The sequence below is a fragment of the Phyllobates terribilis genome, unplaced genomic scaffold (assembly GCF_046119375.1).
Source record: "Phyllobates terribilis strain yellow unplaced genomic scaffold, ASM4611937v1 Scaffold_5__5_contigs__length_657084704, whole genome shotgun sequence".
Lineage (NCBI taxonomy): Eukaryota > Metazoa > Chordata > Amphibia > Anura > Dendrobatidae > Phyllobates > Phyllobates terribilis.
Window position 1 is genome coordinate 95966186 of NW_027362765.1, and position 23093 is coordinate 95989278.

Sequence of the window (23093 nt, forward strand, 5' to 3'; positions counted from 1 at the left end):
CCTCATCAGCCTAATCGGTGAAAGGTGCTTTATACAGTGCCAGCTAGATTGACTCCTGGTAAAAGCACTGTGGGACACAGGAGCCCAAGCGAGCCTTTTAAATGAAGAATGGAGGAGGTGCTACCTACCATATACCTGCCTTCGGTCGCTAAAAGAACTCTTAGGACCAGTGGAACTCCACGGCAAAGCTGTCAACCAGACCGAAATCCCTTTCATAGGCTGGGTGGAAGTGACTTTCCAACTGAGGGCCACGAAGAACAGCAACACTATTGAGCTTTTGGTACCTTTTCTCGTGACCAGTGATCAGAATGTGGCAGAGGATCCTATCCTGGGTTATAATGTAATCAGTGATGTCATCTCGAAACACAAGTCAGGGACGCTGATGGTGGATGCAATTGCTACATCGCTTGCCATACCCAACGCCGTGGCGGAAAATGTGATTCATAGAGTAAAAAAGCACAGAATAAAATGGACCTAAAAGAAGTCAATGTAGGCTGGCGCCCAATCATCACCCCTGCAAACCAAATGTTGGGGGTGAGGTGTGGAGTCCAGGTAGAACCGGGAAGAAAAGTCCAGAAAAGACTATTCGTGCCAAAAGACTAGTCAGAACTTCGGGAAGGCCTAGTTCAAGGTGGACTGTGCTTACGATTCCTACTGGTGGGTTTGCTCGAGTGACAGTACCGGTGATTAATACTACGAAACACAAAATTAGACTGGATCCAAAGACTGTGTTAGGTCACATTGAAACCGTTAAAATGGTATATCCAGCCAGTGTGAGACCCGCCCAGGGGTCTACCGTGAATTCAGTCTCCCCACCAAGGAACAGGAGTTGCCCAAGGGAGGAAATTGCACGACCCACCTCAGGGTCCTGGGATCCCCCAGTATCCCTGGAACCCTTGTGTGCTGAATATCGGGCAGTAGCAAAAAAGATGCTGAGAGAAAAGTGTCATGCATTCTCCAAAGATGACTCTGATATAGGCTGTATCCTGTCGTTGCAATTAAAAATCAATTTGAAAGACACGACCCCAGTAACTAGAAGTTACATGTCTGTGCCAAAACCATTACACCGTGAAGTGAAAGAGTATTTACAAGATCTAATCAACAGAGGTTGGGTCCAAAAGTCAAAGTCTTCTTATTCCTCTCCTATTGTTTGTGTTAGGAAGAAGAACGGTATGTTGAGACTCTGCTGTGATTACCGGGAACTAAACCGAAAGTCAGTACCTGATCGGCACCCGATACCAAAGATTCAAGATATGCTGGATAGCCTATCAGGAAGTACCTGGTTCTCTGTCCTTGATCAGGGTAAAGCATACCATCAAGGATTTGTTGAAGAGTCCAGTAGACCCTTGACAGCATTCATCACACTGTGGCGGTTATATGAGTGGATCCGCATACCATTTGGGCTCAGTTCAGCTCCAGCAGAATTTCAGAGGAGCATGGAGACCTGTTTGGAAGGATTGAGGGACGATATCTGCCAGCCGTACTTGGATGACAATGTGGTACACAGCAAAACCTTCCGGGAGCATGTTGAACATGTGAGGACCGTATTACAGCGGTATCAACAACACGGACTTAAGAAGTGTGAACTGTTCAAAAGACAAATCCGATTTCTAGGGAACATTGTGTCTGGAGAAGGATATACCATGGACCCAGCAGAAATCGCTCCGGTACTGGCCTTAAAAGACAAGCGGCCCTCTACTGTCGGGGAGTTGAGGCAGATCTTAGGATTCCTCTCCTACTATCGTACTTACGTTTGGAATTTCTCCAGGATTGCCACCGCGCTATACCTCCTCTTGGGGGGTGGGGGGGGACGACGACAGAGTCAACAACTCCCACGGAGAAAAAGAAGAACGCGGGTAGGACCAGGCTTAAAAGAAACAATGCCATTTCGTCCCAACAGCCCATTGTCTGGACAGCAGACCACCAGGAGGAATTGGAAGAACTAGTAGACTACCTGGTAAAACCACCCATCTTGGGATATCCTGATTTCAACTTACCATTTGTTCCTCATTGTGACGCTTCTCAAGTTGGACTGGGAGCTGCCCTGTATCAGCATCAAGATGGAAAATTGAGAGTTATCGGTTACGGTTCTAGGACGTTGACAGACACCGAGAAGAATTACCATCTACAGTCCGGAAAATTGGTGTTCCTGGCATTGAAATGGGCTCTCTCTCTACTACAGCAAAGAGTTTGAGGTATATACTGACAACAACCCTTTGACGTATGTCCTCACAACAGCCAAACTGAATGCAACGTATCAGAGATGGGTTGCTGAACTAGCTGACTTCAATTTCAGCATCAAGTAGAGGCCAGGAAAATGCAATGGGGATGCTGACGGATTGTCGAGAATGCCCCTGTGGGTTCAGTCGCCACAGAGGTACTGCATCTCACCCAGAGGTGTGGTATCCCACTCTCAGGTAAGGATGGGGTACTACCCGGGACCCACCCACCTGCATCCAACACTACACCATTCCAGACCAGCAGGAGGGGCAAAATGCATGCATACAGTGCTGAGCTCTGTCCCTGGCTGGAAGGGGGGGAACCAAGAGAGGTGGAACCATGTAGTGGGTGTGGGTGGAGGAAGTAGATCAGGGGAGCACCATCAGAAGGAGTATAAAAAGGGAACCATCTTGAAGGAGTCAGTTCAGTCAGAGGAGAGAGAGCTGGGAGCAGGAGCTCAAGAGGAGCTTTGCTCAAGAGGAGAGGAGAGAGGAGCTGGGCCTAGTCTGAGAGGCCCAGGAGGAAAGATTGAGAGAAGAGGACGGGAGCAGAAAGAAAGGCTCCAGAGACAGAGGGGATCCCAGGGGCATGGTGAGTACGGAAGCCACCTGTGCGCTCGAATCTACACGGACGTGGAGGGATCAGGACGCAGAGGGGACCGGCCCCTAACTAGTGGAGAGCTACAAGGCTCAGCTAGATAACCGGAGGCGGCTGTACTTTCAAGGTGCAGCTGCCCGAAAGCACAATTATATCGCCGAAAGGTGGCAGCATAGGATTCAGGGGACTGCACGTCGCCCGACAAGATCTGAGGCTACTGGTTTGGAACACTGATTATGAGGCGCAGGGCAGGAAGACGACCGAGGAAGGAACATAGAATGGGGTCCCGTTTAAGTACTCCTGAGATACTTGAGAGATTGCTGAACCCCTTCCTTGGTGAACGCAGGACGACGTGGGAGGTTACACCCTGGCGCTGGTAACCTGGAGTCTTGAACAACTGTGAGTAAAATCTGAAGACTGAACCCCACTGTTTCCTAGAATTATTGCTGTGCCATCACCAGCTCTTCACTACACAGCACCAACAACATCTACCTCATACAATTCTACATATACTGCCCTGGAGCTAAGCTCTGCCTGTGGAGAGCTGAACCAACTCTGCTGCGTCACCATCAGCTCCAGAGGATCTGCACCGCAGCGGCGGCCCCATATAGCCACATACCACAGGTGGCGTCACGAACATTAACTCTAAAAACTTTATTCCCCTTTTACTTTTCCCTTTTATTGACCACCCTGGGTCACGGAACGGTCACTGCCACTGTGACATCCTCCAGCATCGACCGACCCGGCTACCGAGTACCCCACGGCCCAGGGGGGCGCGTCACCACTAGAGCCTGAGGAGTTCATGCAAGAATGCTCAGAGGAAGTCATTCTGGAAGCAATTGAGAGCACTACCCAAGCAGTGCAAGCTCATCAAGAGGAAGACACACCATTGTGGTGTCCGTTGACTGTGTAAACCACCATAAAAGCAAGAGAACAAGATCACTCCGTCTATTCAACAACTACCAAAAGGAAAAATCCGTAGAACACAACAGGAAGAAGATCAGATAATTGGTAAAATACTACTTTATGTGGACCAAAATCGGTTTCCAAATAAACGGGAGAGAGATAATGAGTCACTTACAGTATCTGTTTTAGTTAAAGAATGGACGAAGCGCTACCTCAGTGAAGACGGTATTCTGTATCGTAAAGGAGGACAAAACCGGCAGTTAGTACTACCTAGAGTATTCCGTAGGTTGGTCTTCAAAGAACTCCATGAAAACATGGGACACATGGGAGTGGAAAGGACAGCCAACTTAATCCATGAACGTTTCTTCTGGCCGTACATGCAGAGAGATATTGAGAGGTACGTGACCAGGGATGTAGGTGTCTGAAAGATAAACGTCCCAACACATCAACCCGGGCACCTATGGGCAACATTCACACTACGTATCCGTTTGAGATGGTCTCAATAGACTTTCTACATCTCGAGGCGTGCAAGGGTGGTTATTGTTGATGTTCCGCACTTTAACAGCTGACGAGAAGAAAGACTGGAAGAGTTCTCTGTCAAAAGTGGTACATGCCTATAACTGTACAAAGAGCGATGCAATTGGTTACTCACCCTTCTTCCTATTGTACTGGCCAAGACTGCCAATCGACATGTTCATACTCCGGTGTCAGAGACTTACAGAACGTATCCGGAGTACGTTTGGAAATGGAAGGAATGGATGGCAGAGGCATACAACATAGCGTCCAAAGTGGTTACGCAAGGACAGAGCAAGAGTAAGGAGTACTATGATCGAAAATGTTATGGAGCAGAATTGGCACCAGGAAGCTAGGTGCTAGTCAAGATCATACGTGAGAAAGGTGGTCCAGGAAAACTTTGTTCATACTGGGAAGACAAGGTGTATGTGGTCGTAAAGAGGAAAGCCGATGGCAGTCCAGTGCATGAAATCCGATTGGAAAGAGGGGACAAGAAAACCAGAATAGTCCATCGGAATTTATTACTACCCTGTGATTATCTCCCACCACACTCGACCAAGATCGACTAAGAGACCACCATAGATTGAAGCTCCGGTGGTGGATAGTGACCTTGAAAGTGCCGATAAAAAGAGCACAGAGTTGTATTTCTCGGACCGGCAAGGAGAGGGATGTATCATCTTCAGGAGAGTGAACCAAGTCCCGAGGCTCCAGAGTTTGTACCAAGGAGTACAGATGAAGTCCAATTCAGATCTGATGATCGAACACCAGTCACTGGAGAGACCGATCGACACTCAGGAGAAGCGGAATTACCGACCGTGTGGAGAAGTACAGGAACTTACAGAGGCAGTTCCAGGAGCATCTGAGGAAGCACGGGAAATTAGTACGGCAGAAGAAACTCCTGTGACCGAAGAATCCGTGGTATATGAGGAACAACCCACCAGGAGGATGTCGACTCGAGAAGTGAGGAGGCCAGTGATGTTGACGTATGAGACACTTGGTGAACCGAGTCAAGTGCCAAGGACTGTCGACTGGAAACAGGTATGTCTGCCTACGGACCAGTTAAACCCACTGGAGTGGGCAGTATGGAAGATATTGCCTGGTGGAAAGACTTGTTTTCATGTTTTGATTTTCCTTAAAAGACTTTATAGAAACAAAGAACTGTTAAGGCCTAGTGAGAGAGAGAGAGCTGGTTGAAGACGTACGAAAAGCTCTTGATTTGGATATCTTGCTATAATATTGTGAGGTGAATAGTGACGGATGTATTTTGCCATTGAGGCCTTATTAATTGTACCAGTTTGATATTTGTTCGCCATATTTATTTGTTGTTGGTGAGAGTCTATATTTTCTACTATAGTGGAGTAGCCTGTTATGACTGGTTTAGGAATTATATTCTACTAGTAATTTCCCTTTTTTAATTGGTTTTATGAAATGCTTTGTTAAATAAAGAATGATATATTTTAATGATGGTATTATGACTTCCAAGTTCTTGTAGGTAGTTGTAACCTACAAATAGCAGGAGAGTGTGCAAATGCAGAGGGAGGAACACCTAACTGCAGACTTGTAGTCTAACCATGGAGACACGTAGGTCTTCATGTGAACCCGTATAAACAAAGTTCTAGAAGAGCATTTACAAGCATTTATATAAAAGGGTTTGGACAGGTCCAGGTAAGAAGCTCTGCCATTTAGATCTCTACCAATCATAAAACCCCTTTCTGAACAGTTACTGTTTACACTGACTCTTGGCTTATTACATTTTGGTTCCATCCTAAAGTGGCACTCTGCACACAAGGTGAAATTTTCACCTTCACAGTCCCCACTTGTCATGGATTTATGGGGATATTCTGATAGTGTGTTCCAATATCCTGCTACGATCAAAAGGCAGTGATTGTCATGACATCCCAGAAATCTCTTAAATAGTAGTATCAGCTGGGGAAGCCATGTAAATTCATTCTTGGACCTATACCTGCTGGCCCAATAGTAAAAACCTATAGTAAAGACAAAGGAATAGTAAATTCAAAAGAATTTAACTACTATAATACTGCCCCTATATACAAGAATATAACTACTATAAAACTACCCCCTATGTATAAGAATATTCCCACTATAATACTGCCCACTACAGTGACTTGCGAAAGTATTCACCTTCCAGAGTATCGATCCGTTCTTCCACCTCAGGGTGGGGAGATGCGCAGAACAGTTAGTGGAAGCCAGGTAGCAAAGCTGTGTTTGGTTTCAACGTGTAGCAGGGGTCCAGCCAGATTCGATGGCACCAAAACAGCCTCCCTAGGACCGTCCATTAAGGAGTTATGACCCAGCTTAGGTTTTGGAGTTTTTAGCTGCTAGATGTAAGGGGAGGGGATTTAGGGGACTTAGGGCAAGCCCAGGCAGCAGGAGGGGTGTAACCCCAAGGGGATAAATGCTCATGTAAAGCATGGCTTACTGCTTTTTTGCGGGGAGGTCACAACAATATCGTGTGGGGAAAAGTCAAGGAGCAGAGGGTATGACAAGCCTCCCATGTGGCAACCCCCCTCCCCCCCCAAGCCAGGCCTTTCATCTGACTGGCAACTGACTTATCTTTTCCATACTTTGTACTACCACTATTTGTATATCTGATCACCATTGTATATGTATAACCATTGTGTATATGGTGCATTGTCTAGTGTGCCCTTAAGGCGATTAAGTATTCAATTTAACCTTGGGCTGCTCTTATCTCGATCCACGAATCCACATGTCCATGTTTTCGGCTTAACTTCCCATGGTACCGGGGCTGATTTCTGGCCCGATATAATCTTGTTAATAGACCGGACTTATATCTAATGAGGAACTAGTGGCAGTCCTACCGAGCTAACCAGGTGCTTGGACAGGGTGTATCTGTGTAAAACTGTGCCAAGCTGACCTTATGCTCCCCAGGGGGTGCGGAACGTCACGGTGGTGCAAGTGAGGAGACCATACGATGTGATCCCTCTGCCGAAATAGTGACATTAGGCAGGGTGGCAAGGTGGGTTCATTACATGTGGTGGCAGCGGTGGGATTCTGCATGATCTCTCTGGTGCCATCCTTCACAGACAGTTACTCTAGTCTCTGCTTGGGAACTCTGCAGCTACTTCAGGGTTACCTTCGGTCTCTATGCTGCCTCTCTGATTAATGCCCTCCTTGCCCGGGCTAAGAGTTTTGGTGGGCGTCCCTCTCTTGGCAGGTTTGTTGTGGTACCATGTTCTTTCTATTTGATAATGGATTTGATGGTGCTCAGGGATATCATCAGTGATTGGGATTATTTTTTTATATACAGTTATATGAAAAAGTTTGGGCACCCCTATTAATCTTAAGCTTAATGTTTTATAAAAATTGGTGTTTTTGCAACAGCAATTTCAGTTTGATATATGTAATAACTGTTGGACACAGTAATGTTTCTGCCTTGAAATGAGGTTTATTGTACTAACAGAAAATGTGCAATCTGCATTCAAACAAAATTTGACAGGTGCATAAGTATGGGCACCTCACCAGAAAAGTGACATTAATATTTAGTAGATCCTCCTTTTGCAAAAATAACAGCCTCTAGTCGCTTCCTGTAGCTTTTAATGAGTTCCTGGATCCTGGATGAAGGTATTTTTGACCATTCCTCTTCATAAAACAATTCCAGTTCAGTTAAGTTTGATGGTCGCCGAGCATGGACAGCCCTCTTCAAATGATCCCACAGATGCTCAATGATATTCAGGTCTGGGGACTGGGATGGCCATTCCAGAACATTGTAATTGTTCCTCTGCATGAATGCCTGAGTAGATTTGGAGCGGTGTTTTGGATCATTGTCTTGCTGAAAGATCCATCCCCTGCGTAACTTCAACTTTATCACTGATTCTTGAACATTATTGTCAAGAATCTGCTGATACTGAGTGGAATCCATGCGTCCCTCAACTTTAACAAGATTCCCGGTGCCAGCATTGGCCACACAGCCCCAAAGCATGATGGAACCTCCACCAAATTTTACTGTGGGTAGCAAGTGTTTTTCTTGGAATGCTGTGTTTTTTTGCCGCCATGCATAACGCCTTTTTGTATGACCAAACAACTCAATCTTGGTTTCATCAGTCCACAGAATCTTCTTCCAAAAAGAAATTGGCTTCTCCAAATGTGCTTTTGCATACCTCAGCCGACTCTGTTTGTGGCATGCTTGCAGAAACGGCTTCTTTCGCATCACTCTCCCATACAGCTTCTCCTTGTGCAAAGTGCATTGTATAGTTGACCGATGCACAGTGACACCATCTGCAGCAAGTTGATGCTACAGCTCTCTGGAGGTGGTCTGAGGATTGTCCTTGACTGATCTCACCATTCTTTTTCTCTGCCTTTCTGATGTTTTTCTTGGCCTGCCACTTCTGGCCTTAACAAGAACTGTCCCTGTGTTCTTCCATTTCCTTACTATGTTCCTCACAGTGGAAACTGACAGGTTAAATCTCTGAGACAGCTTTTTGTATCCTTCCCCTGAACAACTATGTTGAATAATCTTTGTTTTCAGATCATTTGACAGTTGTTTTGAGGAGCCCATGATGCCACTCTTCAGAGGAGATTCAAACAGGAGAACAACTTGCAAGTGGCCACTTTAAGTAGCTTTTCTCATGATTGCATACACCTGGCTATGAAGTTCAAAGCTCAATGAGGTGTACTAAAGCACTTTTTTTGGTTTTGTAGTCAGTAAAAAGTAGGTAGGAGTATTTAAAGCAAGAAAATGATAAGGGTGCCCATACTTATGCACCTGTCAAATTTTGTTTGAATGCAGATTGCACATTTTCTGTTAGTACAATAAACCTCATTTCAAGGCAGAAACATTACTGTGTCCAACAGTTATTACATATATCAAACTGAAATAGCTGTTGCAAAAACACCAATTTTTAGAAAACATTAACTTTTTCATATAAATATATTATATATATATATATATATATATATATATATATATATATATATATATATATATATATATATATATCCAGACCCTGACTTGTACTTTTCAACAACTTTGTCCCTGAGTTGTTAGGAGATTTCCTTGGTCTTCATGGTGTTGTTTGGTTAGTGGTGTTTCTTACTTAATAGTATTGCAGCCTCTGTGGCCTTTCAGAAAATGTGTGTATATACTGACAGACCATCTGACACTTGGATTGCACACAGGTGGACTTCATTTCACTAAGCATGTGACTAATGAAGGTTATTACTTGCACCAGAATTTTTTTAGGGTCTACATAGCAAAAGGGGCGAGAACATATGCACATGCCAATTTTTAGTAATTTGATCCCATAAATTTAAGCCTATATTTTTCTCACTTCACCAACTTAGACTATTTAGTGCTGATGCATCACACACAAATCGGATTAAAAAATAACAAAATAGGTAAAAAGCCAAGGTGGGGTGGATAAATTCGCTAGCAACTGTATGTTCAAGAATATAACTACTATAAATACTGCCCCCTGTGTATAAGAATATAACTACTATAATACTGCCCCCTGTGTATAAGAATATAACTGCTGTAATACTGACCCCTATGTATAAGAATATTACTACTATATTGATGCCCTTATGTACATTATATAACTTCACCTCCACCATTATCTCTGCTGCCAGGAGAGGTTACTATGTGTTTCTCTATAGGAGGAGTCACCTGATTCTTAGAATTGTGTGTGTAGAATGGCCGCAATACTTGTACTATGGTCCATTCATGTCCACTATGAACAGTTGTGTTTCTGGGCTGTATCCTCGCTGCCCTCTGCAGTGTTTTTCCTGTTATTACACATCACATTCTTATAACTGTCTCTCCCACCCTTGGGTTAAGAGGATCAGGCTTGAGCCGAGTTAATAAACAGGTCAGCACAGATTAGAGATTCTATTCAAAACTCTACTAGGGAAAAAGTGAGTCATTAATCAGAGAAGCAGCAGGAAGTCATTTTGATATGGTTCATTTGTTTGAGTTGAATTTAGGACCTTACAGTTGCAAGGAAGAGATGCCAGACACTGTGCCACACAGTAAAAGTCAATGCCAACCTTAGGAATGTGATCAAATAGAGCTAGGATACGCAGAATGGTTTGGGCCAAAAGAGTGTCCATCACTATGAAGTCTTATGATATTTTTTTAGGTCACCAATCAGATTTAGGTTACATTATTGTTGGGATTTTGATTCCCGTTTGGTCAAGAACCAGCCTAGGGCCCCCTCTCAAGTGTGGCAAAAATTATGGAATCACCGGACTCGGAGGATGTTCATTCAGTTGTTTAATATTGTTGAAAAAAAGCAGATCACAGACATGGTACAAAACTAAAGTCATTTCAAATGGCAACTTTAGGGTTTAAGAAACACTAAAAGAAATCAAGATTTAAAATGTGGTACTCAGTAAGGGTAATTTTTTTCAGACCAAGCAGAGGGAAAAAATTATGGAATCACTCAATTCTGAGGAAAAAAATATGGAATCACCCTGTAAATTTTCATTTCCAAAACAAACACCTGCATCAAATTAGATCTGCTCGTTAGTTTGCATCTAAAAAGGAGTGATCACACCTTGGAGAGCTGTTGCACCAAGTGGACTGACATGAATCATGGCTCCAACACGAGAGATGTCAATTGAAACAAAGGAGAGGATTATCAAAGTCTTAAAAAAAGGTAAATCATCACCCAATGTTGCAAAAGATGTTGGTTGTTCACAGTCAGCTGTGTCTAAAATCTGCACCAAATACAAACCACATGGGAAGGTTGTTAAAGGCAAACATACTGGTAGACCTAGGAAGACATCAAAGAGTCAAGACCGGAAACTTAAAGCAATAGGTCTCCAAAACAGGAAATACACAAAACAATTGAGGAACGAATGGGAGGAAACTGGAGTCAATGACTGTGACCGACCTGTAAGAAACCGCCTAAAGGAAATGGGATATACATACAGAAAAGCTAAACAAAAGCCATCATTAACACCTAAACAGAAAAAAACAAGGTTACAATGGGCTAAGGAAAAGCAATCGTGGACTGTGGATGACTGGATGAAAGTCATATTCAGTGATGAATCGCGAATCTGCATTGGGCAAGGTGATGATGCTGGAACTTTTGTTTGGTGCCGTTCCAATGAGATTTATAAAAATGACTGCATGAAGAGAACATGCAAATTTCCACAGTCATTGATGATATGGGGCTACATGTCAGGTAAAGGCCCAAGTTTAAATGCCCAAGTTTACATTGATATTTTGGACAGTTTTCTTATCCCATCAATTGAAAAGATGTTTGGGGATGATGACATCATTTTTCAATATGATAATGCATCCTGCCATAGAGCAAAAACTGTAAAAACATTCCTTGAAAGAAGACACATAAGGTCAATGTCATGGCCTGCCAATAGTCCGGATCTCAATCCAATTGAAAATCTTTGGTGGAAGTTGAAGAAAATGGTCCATGACAAGGCTCCAACCTGCAAAGCTGATCTGGCAACAGCAATCAGAGAAAGTTGGAGCCAGATTGATGAAGAGTACTGTTTGTCACTCATTAAGTCCATGCCTCAGAGACTGCAAGCTGTTATTAAAGCCAGAGGTAGTGCAACAAAATATTAGTGATGTATTGGAGTGTTCTTTTGTGTGTTTCCATAATTTTTTCCTCAGAATTGAGTGATTCCATAATTTTTTCCCTCTTCTTGGTCTGAAAAAAATTACCCTTACTGAGTACCACATTTTTTAACTTGATTTCTTTTAGTGTTTCTTAAAGCCATAAAGTTGCCATTTGAAATGACTTTAGTTTTGCGCCATGTCTGTGATCTGCTTTTTTTCAACAACATTAAACAACTGAATGAACATCCTCCGAGCCCGGTGATTCCATCATTTTTGCCAGGGGTTGTATAATGCTCAGCTGTTCCAACCATCAAAATACACATCCTGCCACTTGAATTGGGTTTTAATGAGGGTGGATGAGGTAGGTACAAATGTACAGCTACAAATCTGATGATTACTCGCACATGTCCTTTGTAGGAATCCACCCAACTCATTTGTAAAAGGGTCCCCATACTAAAGACGCTGCTGCATCCTATTGACCTGTATTTCTTTAGTAAGTTATTTGCGGACTTCTCTCTCTTGCAGGTGGGTCTAGAATTCCTACCTTCACCTGGTGTCACCTGGATTTTTTTCCATTTTGCCTGTGAGTCAACAGACGCCAAAGAGGCTCCAAGCTCAGCATGAATCTTGAGCCAGCAAAGCTGGAGATCAAATCTGCCACACGGGTGACTGGAGGACCTGCCACCCCAAGGAAAGGACCACCAAAATTCAAGCAGCGGCAGACCAGGCAGTTCAAGAGTAAACCTCCGAAAAAAGGAGTTCAGGGGTAAGAGAACATGGACCTTGCTAGCTTGATTTCATTGCAAAATGGTCTTTGAAGAATACTGCAAGGACATTCAGACTCTAAGGTATGTGCTCACTGTCTGGAGCCGGCTGCGGCCCCGACGCTCTGGAATAGACGCGCGGCTTCCGCCCTCATTATGCAAATGAGCGATGCCATTTTTTTTTTCCACCTGCGGACTTTCCTCAGCGGTTAGGTCTATGGGGAAAGTCCGCATGCGGACTCGCAGGAGAAATTGACATGCAGCGTCAAACCCGCAGCGGCTCCGGATCGTGTGCACATATCCTTAAAGGGAATCTGTCACCACTTTGGAGCCATCAGACCTCTACTATGGGCATACATGGTATAGAAAAGTAAATCTATACATACCTTTATGGCCCATAGTAGAGGTCTGAATGCAGAGAAATGTAGTTTTGGTTTTTCACAGGCTTGGCGTCCCCCGGATGCCAAGCTATCTCCGCTCATCTGCTTATTATTACACCAAATCCCCGCCTATGTCCACGTTTACTACATTCCCCCCCCCCCTCCCCGCACATCACAGGGCACTACCATGGACCATACAGGTATGTATAGATTTACTTTTCTATGCCCTGTATGCCCATAGTAGAGGTCTGATAACTCCAAAGTGGTGACAGATTCCCTTTAAAGGAGTTGTCAGACAAGAAAGAAAAACAAAAAAAACAACACCCCTCTATATTAGAAAACCCCTTTAAAGAGAAATGCAGTGTAATTATCAATTAAAGGGATTGTCCACTTTAACTAGTCCCTTTTTGCTAGAAACATTACCTGATAAGCAGATGACTTGATGTTCTACCGCTGGGACGTTAAGGAATGTGAAGGAATCCAGCAACGAGTGCCCTAATTTGCCTGCAGCGCCACCACAGGTGATATGATGTATTACACAGTTCCTATTCTATGTCAGTATTTCTCAACAGAATATTTAAAAAGGACTCACTGGAGCAGAAAACTTCATTAAGAAGTTATTCAAAGGCATTTAGAAGGGTCTGATGTAGATCCTATTGTGATCTTTCATCGGGGGTCCCCCCCCCCCCCTCACTCCTTCCCCAAAAAAAAAAAAAAAATCACACGTGATGTGTCTGGTATCTCAGCGCAGCTGTGGCACCCAAGGAGTCTGGTTGCCACAGTGGCATTGCCTCCCTCACAAGGGGGTGATGCCATGCCTGGAAGCAAGGAGGGGTCCTCTAATCAGGTTTTGCTAGCATGCAACACTTTCCTGGCTCCAGACCAGCAAGGGGAGATCCTCCCCTTAGCAACTGGGATCTGGAGGCGGGGTTAGTGAGTGTGAGGAGAACAGACAGGAGTTGAAGTCAGGACGTCGCCGAGGAAAGACCTAGGGAGTGGAGCTGCACGGCAGCTCACCCCAGAGGAAGCGCAGAAGAACCGGACACCGGAGTCCGAGGTTGTGGGGCACTGAAGGCCCAGCAGCAGAAACCGGAGGGCAGGAGACTGCAGGTCTCCTGGCCCCATCAGACGCCCGGAGGCTCAGCAGCACATAGGGCCCAGCACCGCCACGTGGGAGCGACAATCCAGGAAGGCCTGAGCTGCCTGCCATACGGGTGAGAACAGAGATGTTTTACTCAGGGACGAGGGACACAGCATAGCTATACGCAGCAGGGCCAAAGAGGTAGCGCAAAGGGAAGGCCTACAACTCCACCTGGCTAGGTGGATCCCCCAACTTGCTTCCAGGTCGCCCGGACCTCTACTACCAGCTAGTACCCGTGCCTCGGTCTGCCTAACCACCGCAAGTAAAGATGAGAGGAAACCTGCGCCATCACCCTCTGCACTGTACTGCACCTCGAGCGCTACTTCCATAACAGCAACATCTACACTGTCCTGGAGCTAAGCTCTACCTGTGGAGAGCTAAACCAACTCTGCTGCATTAACAACAGCTCCGCAGCGGCGGCTCCACATAGCCGCATACCACAGGTGGCGTCACAAACTCTATACAAGAACTATAAATCCCCTATAAATATCCCCTTTTATTGACCGCCCTTGGCCACGACCGGGTCACCGCCACTGTGACATCTCCCCTGCACGGACCGGCCCGGCACAGAGTACCCCACGGCTCAGGGGGCGTGTCACAGCCCCATTCATTTCTGTAGAGCAGAGCTTTCAGAGGTTGTGGAGTAAGACAACTGCAGGTTTAGGCTGCGTGCACACGATGCGTTTTTCATGCGTTTCCGCTGCGGAAACGCATGAAAAACGCATGGTAATCCGCACCCCATGGTCCCCAATGGCATTCCGCAATGTCAATGCACATGCTGCGGATTTTTCCGCAGCGCTCATAAATGCGCAGCATGTTCATCAATTTTGCGGAAGCGCCGCCATTGACTTGCATTGAGACGCATAGAATCCGTGTCTGTACATTTGTACAAGCGGATTTTATGCGTCTCTATGTGCGGATGGTACCCAGGTCTGGAGGAGAGAAGACTCTCATCCAGACCTGGGTACCATTGTACCTGTGAAAAAAATAATAAAATAAAAAATAAAGTTTATATTCACCTGTCCGGCGGCCCCTGCAGGACTTCTCCTTCCAGGACCTGAGATGTTGTCGCGGTCATGTGACCGCAGCCTGTCTCGCGAGATGCCGGCAAGCCAGGAAGGAACCAGGAAGGAGCGCGACAGCACACGCGGCGGCATCGGAGGTAAGTATAGCTTTTATTTTTTTCTTTTTACGGTCACACTATATAAATCCATGCTGTTTGCATGGATTTATACAGTGTGACCTAGTTGTCAAGCACTTTCCAAGTGATGCTATCGCCTGGAAAGTGCTTGTCAGTCCACATGCGGAAACACATGCGTTAACGCATGTGGATACGCATGTGAATCCGCATGTATTCTGCAGGAAAAACGCATGTACAATCTGCATGCGTTTTTTCTGCCAGGGAGATGCAGATATGCTGCAGAAATTTTCTGCTTCATTTCTGCATCGTGGGCACATAGCCGTAGACTATGCAAAAAGTTTATTTTGTCATCTAACTATGGAGACACACAAGTCTGCATAGGAGCTGTGTACATAAAACAATAGCTTTCATTGCTTTGCTTTTGGATGCATTGGAGCACTATAAAAATGGATGCAAAAGCATACACAACTGAAAGTCAATACAGCTAAAATATCTCCATCCTTCCCTTACAGATTTGGTGACGACATTCCCGGAATGGAAGGTCTAGGAACAGGTGATACAATCTTTCCATTGTATTATTTCATTATGGAGGTGAAAGGGTTAAATCGCTGATATTAAGAAAAATGCTGACTTGCATAAAAAAAAAAAAAAAGCAGCAGAGATCCTGAAACCTTTGAGGATTTTAAACAAACTGTTTTAGAAAGCTGCAGAACTTTTCACTATACGATGATTCCATGCCTTTTTCAAACCCCAGTCAATTGCAATTTGCCGGCTCTATTATTTCAGTAGAGGAACTCTGTATCAATAAGAGAGTTGTCCCTTTACGTAAAGCACGAGGCAGGGATGAAACATTTACCCGTTCCCCAACATAAACCACTAGGGAGCTCTCAACACCTTTTAACTACCCTGCAGGACTGACTTTAAAGTGTGCCTCCACCATGGGACTATAAAGATACTGTACATTTCTCATGTAGTCACCCTACCTGGTGCCCTGTGTTTGCCACCTGTCAGCTTTCTTGGAAGTAGGAGAAACGGAACGGTGACCTGAGCAGAGAAGGCAAATGGAGGGCATCAGGTCACTTTCCAGTCCCAGGGTGGAGGGTCACTTAATTTTTCACTTCCTTTGACCACCACGGATGCTAGAATGAGCATCCTATACAACCCTACATTTGGAATAACACTCCTTACTCGCCAAGACCACCAGGGATACTAGGATCAACATCTTCTACTCTAGACCACCAGGGATGGTATGAGAATTTCTTACTCCCAGAGACCACCTGAGATACTAAGACCACCAGGTATATTATTATTAACCCAGTAATTACCGCCAGGTGTGGGAGAATGGAAAAAATATAGAAAAATGATATAGTTTGATTAGTTATCAAATACTACATCTGTTGTTATCTCTTTTCAGACATCACCGTCATCTGCCCCTGGGAAGCCTTCAACCACTTGGAGCTGCACGAACTGGCCCAGTATGGCATCATCTAGAGACATTGGTCAACCCTGTATTTATTTCCTGGTGGCTGGTCGCTACAGTGAGGTGTAGTGTGTAGGGATCGGTACAGGACAAGGTCACCCAATTTTGCTTTTCCGAGGTCTTGGTGTTGACCTGCTGGCTTTCTCTTTTGACAAAAAAACAGAAACTTGCACACACATTGCATTGGTCCCAACTAATAGAGATCTCTGCAACATCCACCAGGTTGTGCAGCGCGGGAAAATAAATTATGTAAATCTCCAAAAGATTTGAAAAATTTGCTCCTGGCGTCATTACCAAGCATTGACCACAACATATATTATCTGGGATTAAATTATGTTATCTCCATTTTTGGAAAAATCTGCCCCCATCTATTAGCATTAGGGACCGTGTTGGCACCAATAAACCATTCTGCCATGATCAGGGTATTTAGGCACAGAACCAAGGGTATGAAATAGCCTTCCTTCATCCTGGGCAAAAAAATCTATGACGGTCACCCAACTCCAATCACTCATGATGGCATCCCTCTCATCAGACCCTACAATAGAGCACAAATCCCTAATCTTTTTATTTTGGGAAGAAGAAGCCTTCTTCGGTGTCCTTTATTACCCTCTATTGGGAGACACAGACAAGTAGGTGGAGCTATTGCTTAGGTGAAGGGGATGTCAGACTTTCTGATAATATAAAGTATATTGTATCGGCTACATTTTTTTGCCCATATTTTGGGTACTGTATGTCTTACCTCCCCTGTTTAGTTTTTAGTTGTATCATGTCATAATCCAAAATTATGTAATAAAAAAAAAACATTTTTGGTAGATATGTTTTATTGTATGTCTTTACGCCCTTTCAAGGATCTCTGGTTGAGAGGCAGGTTTCTGAAGCAGGAACCTCTCCCCACCACTCTGTCCGCAGTAAAGAAACATATCACTTATCAGAAGGATAGGGGCATGAAGGATCACGCTAGCAATCAACTGACAAAGGAGTAAAATGCTTGTTCACCGGCTGATTGGATCATTAATTTTGGCAGAACATCATCCTATGTAGACAGGATATATTTTGCCGATAATATGATCGTTCTGTGCTCATATAATCTCATTAACAATTGTTCTGTGTTCACAGAATTCTGGTCAGTTTGTCATAACAGGCCATCAAAAGACTGCCTATTGTGTTGTACAGTATATAACCGTATGGCTTTATATACCCCAACAGACTGTAAATACCCTACTACTGGGACCCCCACCGATCCCGAGAACAAGGCTCTGAAAAGTTCTGTTAGAACGCATCTGTACCCATGAGACAGAGAGAGCATATCAGAGCCCGATTCTCAGGATTTGTGTGGGTCCCAGTGGTCGTTCCCCCCACCAGTCTGCAAGTTATAACGTACCAATTTTTTTCCTTTTATACAACTATTATGTTTTGCGTTACTGCATCCAAATAAATTATGGACGGTTAGTACCAACCCTGCCAGCAGGTGACAACTCCAGACCCAAATCTTACTGTGGACATTAAGAGCATGTGCGCACTACATATTTTAGATGATGGCATACCCACATCATTTTTAATACAGAAGAAACCAGTAGCGTTTTCCCTGAAGAATTTTTACTAACGTGATTTTTTGGTGCTGCGCCGCTTTTTTTAAATTCCATATTATAATATAATATATATATATATATATATATATATATATATATATATATATATATATATATATATAATCTACCTGTCCACTTAGGAAGCAACACTGATTGTGAATCAATTTCTCCTGCTGTTGTGCAAATGGAACAGACAACTAGTAGAAATGATAGACAATTAGCAAGATACCCTCTATAAAGGAGCGGTACTGCAGGTGGTGACCACAGACCATTTCTCTGTTCTCATCCTTTTTGGCTGTTGTTACAGTCCCTTTTTCATTTTGCCATTGCTCTTGTTATGCACACGCCCGGGCTAAGCGGCGTGTGCGTGTGATTGGTAGTGATTCCACTGGACCGTGCCGGAGAGTGAATGCCTGGAGGGGCGTGACTAAGTATTCACCCGATCCGACCAGGGTCGCACGACGGCATACGACGCCAGTGCACCAAGGAGGAACCGAGCAGAGGGACCAGGTGCTACTCCAGGACAGACCCCGGACACGGCTGTTGACCCACACAGGGGAATACAGGAACAGGCTGGTAGGCTGGCACACAGACTGGTGGGTATAGGCAGGCACGACTGGTATGCAGGCAGGCGGGTATGCAGGCAGGGGGGTAAAGGCAAGCACAGCTAGAGTGCAGACAGGGAGGCACTAGCAGGTAGGAACACAGGCGGGATAGGACCCAGTACACACCGGGACTCAGGAACATTACAGGCAGAGGGGTACAGGCAGGGCAGGACAGGACTGCCGGAGCAGCGGGCAGAAGCAGGGCAGGACAGGACTGCCGGAGCAGAACGGACAGGACTCTGTACACACGGAACAGACAGGAAGGGAAAGGCAGAGCCAGATACCCACAGGGTACTTGCAGTGAAGTAGCGAGGGGACCACAAACTCACAAACGGGAGTACAGAGACAACAAGCAGGAGTTAGGTACGAGTTCAGACTCTGCAGAAAAAGGAAGGGAACGGACATAGAGGAAAAACAGGTAAAGGATAGGAGAGAGTTCAGACTGGAACTGAGTGTACGGAGGGGACCGACACTGCAGCGGGATACAGGAGTGGGTCTGGGAATACTGCCCCCAGAGAGGCGGGACGAACAGGCAAGGAGCGTGTTCAGACAGGACAGACAAAATACAGGAGCGGGTCTAGGTAATCGGCCCCTAGAAGGCGGGAGGAACAGGCTAGGAGCGTGTTCAGACAGGACAGACAAAATACAGGAGCGGGTCTAGGTAATCGGCCCCTAGAAGGCGGGAGGAACAGGCTAGGAGCGTGTTCAGACAGGACAGACAAGATACACAGAAAGGACTCAGTTCAGACACGGGAACTAATACCGCAAAGCAGGAGACATACAGGACTCAGTTCAGACACGGGAACTAATACCGCAAAGCAGGAGACATACAGGACTCAGTTCAGACACGGGAACTAATACCGCAAAGCAGGAGACATACAGGACACAGTTCAGACACGGGAACTAATACCGCAAAGCAGGAGACATACAGGACACAGTTCAGACACGGGAGCTGATACCGCAAAGCAGGAGACATACAGGACACAGTTCAGACACGGGAGCTGATACCGCAAAGCAGGAGACATACAGGACTAAGTTCAGACAGGCCTGGAAATACAGCCTCCAGGAAAGGCAGACAAGGAAACAAAGACGAGACCTGGCACCTTCAGAGTGCAAGCACACACTGAAGGAAAACACTATGCTCAGGCAGGGATAGAAGGGAGCTGCTGAGCTATATACCAAGTGTCAGACAGCAATAGGCTGAGGACGCACAAGGGGCGTGACCCACAGCAGGTACAAAGAGCAGGAAGTGATCGGGCGCCGCCCTTAAGCAGCAGAGACAGACACAAACAGACAGCATGGAGGGAAGCCAGAGTGACATTCTGGACAGGAGATCAAGTGCGCTCTCTTGCACAGTGGGAGATGGACCACCATGCAAGGACGCCGCCAGGTATGTTACAGTACCTCCCCCCTTACGCCCCCTCTTCTTCAGGCCTGCCAGAATCTTCCGCAGGGAATTCGAGGACCAGTCGTTCACTGGGTTGGAGGGGGACAGAGACTTGAGGGTAATCTCTGCTTCGAGGTACATCTTGTCAAGCTCACAGGAAAAAATAGACGGGTTATCAGGTACATAATGAGGAAAAGTCACTGTCTCTTTGTTATCTGGTGGTATCCCGGAGGATTCAGGAAACAACTGGAGGTCCTCCGCCGGGTCAGAAGAGTGCAGAGGCTCAGAGAAAACAACTGCTTCAGAGTACACTAGGTCGGACTCACTGGAGGAAGCAGGCGAGGTATCGGGTACCGAGTATAGGAAAGTCTCTGTCCATTCACCACCAGGTGGCACCCCGAAGGGTTCTGAACACAACTGGAGGTCCTCCGCCTGGTCGGAGGGGTGTAGAGACTCGGGAGTAACCTCTGCTTCGGAGTACACTAGGTCGGACTCACTGGACGAAGCGAGCGAGGTATCAGGTACAGGATATAGGAAAGTCTCTGTCCATTCACCACCAGGTGGCACCCCGAAGGATTCTGAACACAACTGGAGGTCCTCCGCCTGGTCGGAGGGGTGTAGAGACTCAGGAGTAACCTCTGCTTCGGAGTACACTAGGTTGGACTCACTGGACGAAGCGAGCGAGGTATCAGGTACAGAGTATAGGAGAGTCTCTGTCCTTTCGCTACCAGGTAGCACCCCGAAGGGTTCAGGAGACAACTGGAGATCCTCCGCCTGGTCGGAGGGGTGTAGAGACTCGGAGGTAACTACCACTTTGGGGTACCCATTGTCAGGCTCACAGGACGAAGCGGACAAGGTATTGAGTACCGGGTGTAGAGAAGTCTCTCTCCATTTGTCATCGAGTGGTATCCCGGAGGATTCAGGAGGCAACAGGGGATCCTCCGCCAGGTAGTAGAGGTGCACAGACTCAGAGGTAACCACAGCTTTGGAGCATCCTTGGACATGCACACCGGTTAAAGAGAGAGAAGCATCTGATGCCGGGTGCAGGAAGTTCTCCTGTGTGGAGTCTGGATGGGCAGAAGTCTCTTCGGGCAGGAGAACTGGTGCACTACCCACGCACATTACCCATTGGGGTTTCTCCGGGATACAGGGAGATGAAGCTTCAGTAGGGACTTCAAGGTTGGGGTCAGGAGGTCTCAGGGAGGACAGACCCTGGCGTGACGGCTTGCCTCTACGTCTAGCACGTCTGGACTGCCTCTTGAGGTTGAGAGAAGTATTCCGGAAAGCGTAGTCACCCTGTGAGGATTCTGGGTGGGCAGTAGTCTCATTGGGCTGGAGGACTATTGCGCTACCCACACACATTACCCATTGGGGCTGCTCCGGGATATTGGGAGGTGAAGCTTCAGCAGGAGCCTCCGGGTTAGGATCATCGAAGACCATTAGAAAGGCCACCAGGAAGGCCATTAGGTCCCGGAGGATCGGATCCTGTGTTTCATATAGGGGGTTGATCCATTCCAAGGCATCACCCGCCAGGTAAGACATAATAAAGGCCACTTTAGCCCAATCGGAAGGAAAATAGAGAGGGTAGGCCTTAAAGTGTAGCATGCATTGCTCCACAAATGCACGACACTGTCTTGGATCCCCATAGTAACGTGGCGGATCCGCAGGAACGAGAGCTGATAGATCCATCTGGACGGTGCGTAATTTCGCCTGGAACTCAGCTAAGAGAAAAAAAAAAAATTTATTTATTTATTTTAATGCATATATTCGCTGGAAAAACTTCTCAAAGAGCGAAGGCCGTGAGGCTCAACGGGAACCATGGCCTGAGCATGCTGTTATGCACACGCCCGGGCTAAGCGGCGTGTGCGTGTGATTGGTAGTGATTCCACTGGACCGTGCCGGAGAGTGAATGCCTGGAGGGGCGTGACTAAGTATTCACCCGATCCGACCAGGGTCGCACGACGGCATACGACGCCAGTGCACCAAGGAGGAACCGAGCAGAGGGACCAGGTGCTACTCCAGGACAGACCCCGGACACGGCTGTTGACCCACACAGGGGAATACAGGAACAGGCTGGTAGGCTGGCACACAGACTGGTGGGTATAGGCAGGCACGACTGGTATGCAGGCAGGCGGGTATGCAGGCAGGGGGGTAAAGGCAAGCACAGCTAGAGTGCAGACAGGGAGGCACTAGCAGGTAGGAACACAGGCGGGATAGGACCCAGTACACACCGGGACTCAGGAACATTACAGGCAGAGGGGTACAGGCAGGGCAGGACAGGACTGCCGGAGCAGCGGGCAGAAGCAGGGCAGGACAGGACTGCCGGAGCAGAACGGACAGGACTCTGTACACACGGAACAGACAGGAAGGGAAAGGCAGAGCCAGATACCCACAGGGTACTTGCAGTGAAGTAGCGAGGGGACCACAAACTCACAAACGGGAGTACAGAGACAACAAGCAGGAGTTAGGTACGAGTTCAGACTCTGCAGAAAAAGGAAGGGAACGGACATAGAGGAAAAACAGGTAAAGGATAGGAGAGAGTTCAGACTGGAACTGAGTGTACGGAGGGGACCGACACTGCAGCGGGATACAGGAGTGGGTCTGGGAATACTGCCCCCAGAGAGGCGGGACGAACAGGCAAGGAGCGTGTTCAGACAGGACAGACAAAATACAGGAGCGGGTCTAGGTAATCGGCCCCTAGAAGGCGGGAGGAACAGGCTAGGAGCGTGTTCAGACAGGACAGACAAAATACAGGAGCGGGTCTAGGTAATCGGCCCCTAGAAGGCGGGAGGAACAGGCTAGGAGCGTG

At 46.4% G+C, this 23093-nt stretch overlaps 2 protein-coding genes across 3 annotated transcripts in view; one reads left to right on the plus strand and one right to left on the minus strand.

Annotated features, from left to right (window-relative positions):
• The window catches only part of CCDC137 (coiled-coil domain containing 137), a 49563-nt gene extending 34366 nt beyond the window's left edge, over positions 1 to 15197 (minus strand). Inside the window, exon 1 of the mRNA XM_073682560.1 lies at positions 15102 to 15197. Within this exon, the coding sequence (XP_073538661.1) occupies positions 15102 to 15160 (59 nt within the window). The 5' untranslated portion in view covers positions 15161 to 15197. The remainder of the gene's footprint in view (positions 1 to 15101) is intronic.
• On the plus strand, positions 12326 to 17493 carry PDE6G (phosphodiesterase 6G). Of its 2 annotated transcripts, none has more exons than XM_073682561.1 (3): positions 12326 to 12563; positions 15736 to 15776; positions 16638 to 17493. In XM_073682561.1, exons 1-3 carry the CDS (start codon positions 12418 to 12420, stop codon positions 16712 to 16714), a joined length of 264 nt encoding a protein of 87 aa, XP_073538662.1. In that variant the 5' UTR covers positions 12326 to 12417; the 3' UTR covers positions 16715 to 17493. The 2 variants fall into 2 exon arrangements, 1 of the variants encoding a protein (XP_073538662.1); XR_012321985.1 differs by lacking the exon at positions 12326 to 12563 and adding an exon at positions 15174 to 15244.
• Positions 17494 to 23093: the final 5600 nt, after the last annotated feature.

Coding starts and splice junctions, on each gene's coding strand:
- PDE6G (XM_073682561.1), top strand. CDS start 12,418: ATGAATCTTGAGCCAGCAAAGCTGGAGATCAAATCTGCCACACGGGTG. Junction 12,564..15,735: donor CCGAAAAAAGGAGTTCAGGG/GTAAGAGAACAT, acceptor CTTCCCTTACAG/ATTTGGTGACGACATTCCCG. Junction 15,777..16,637: donor AATGGAAGGTCTAGGAACAG/GTGATACAATCT, acceptor ATCTCTTTTCAG/ACATCACCGTCATCTGCCCC.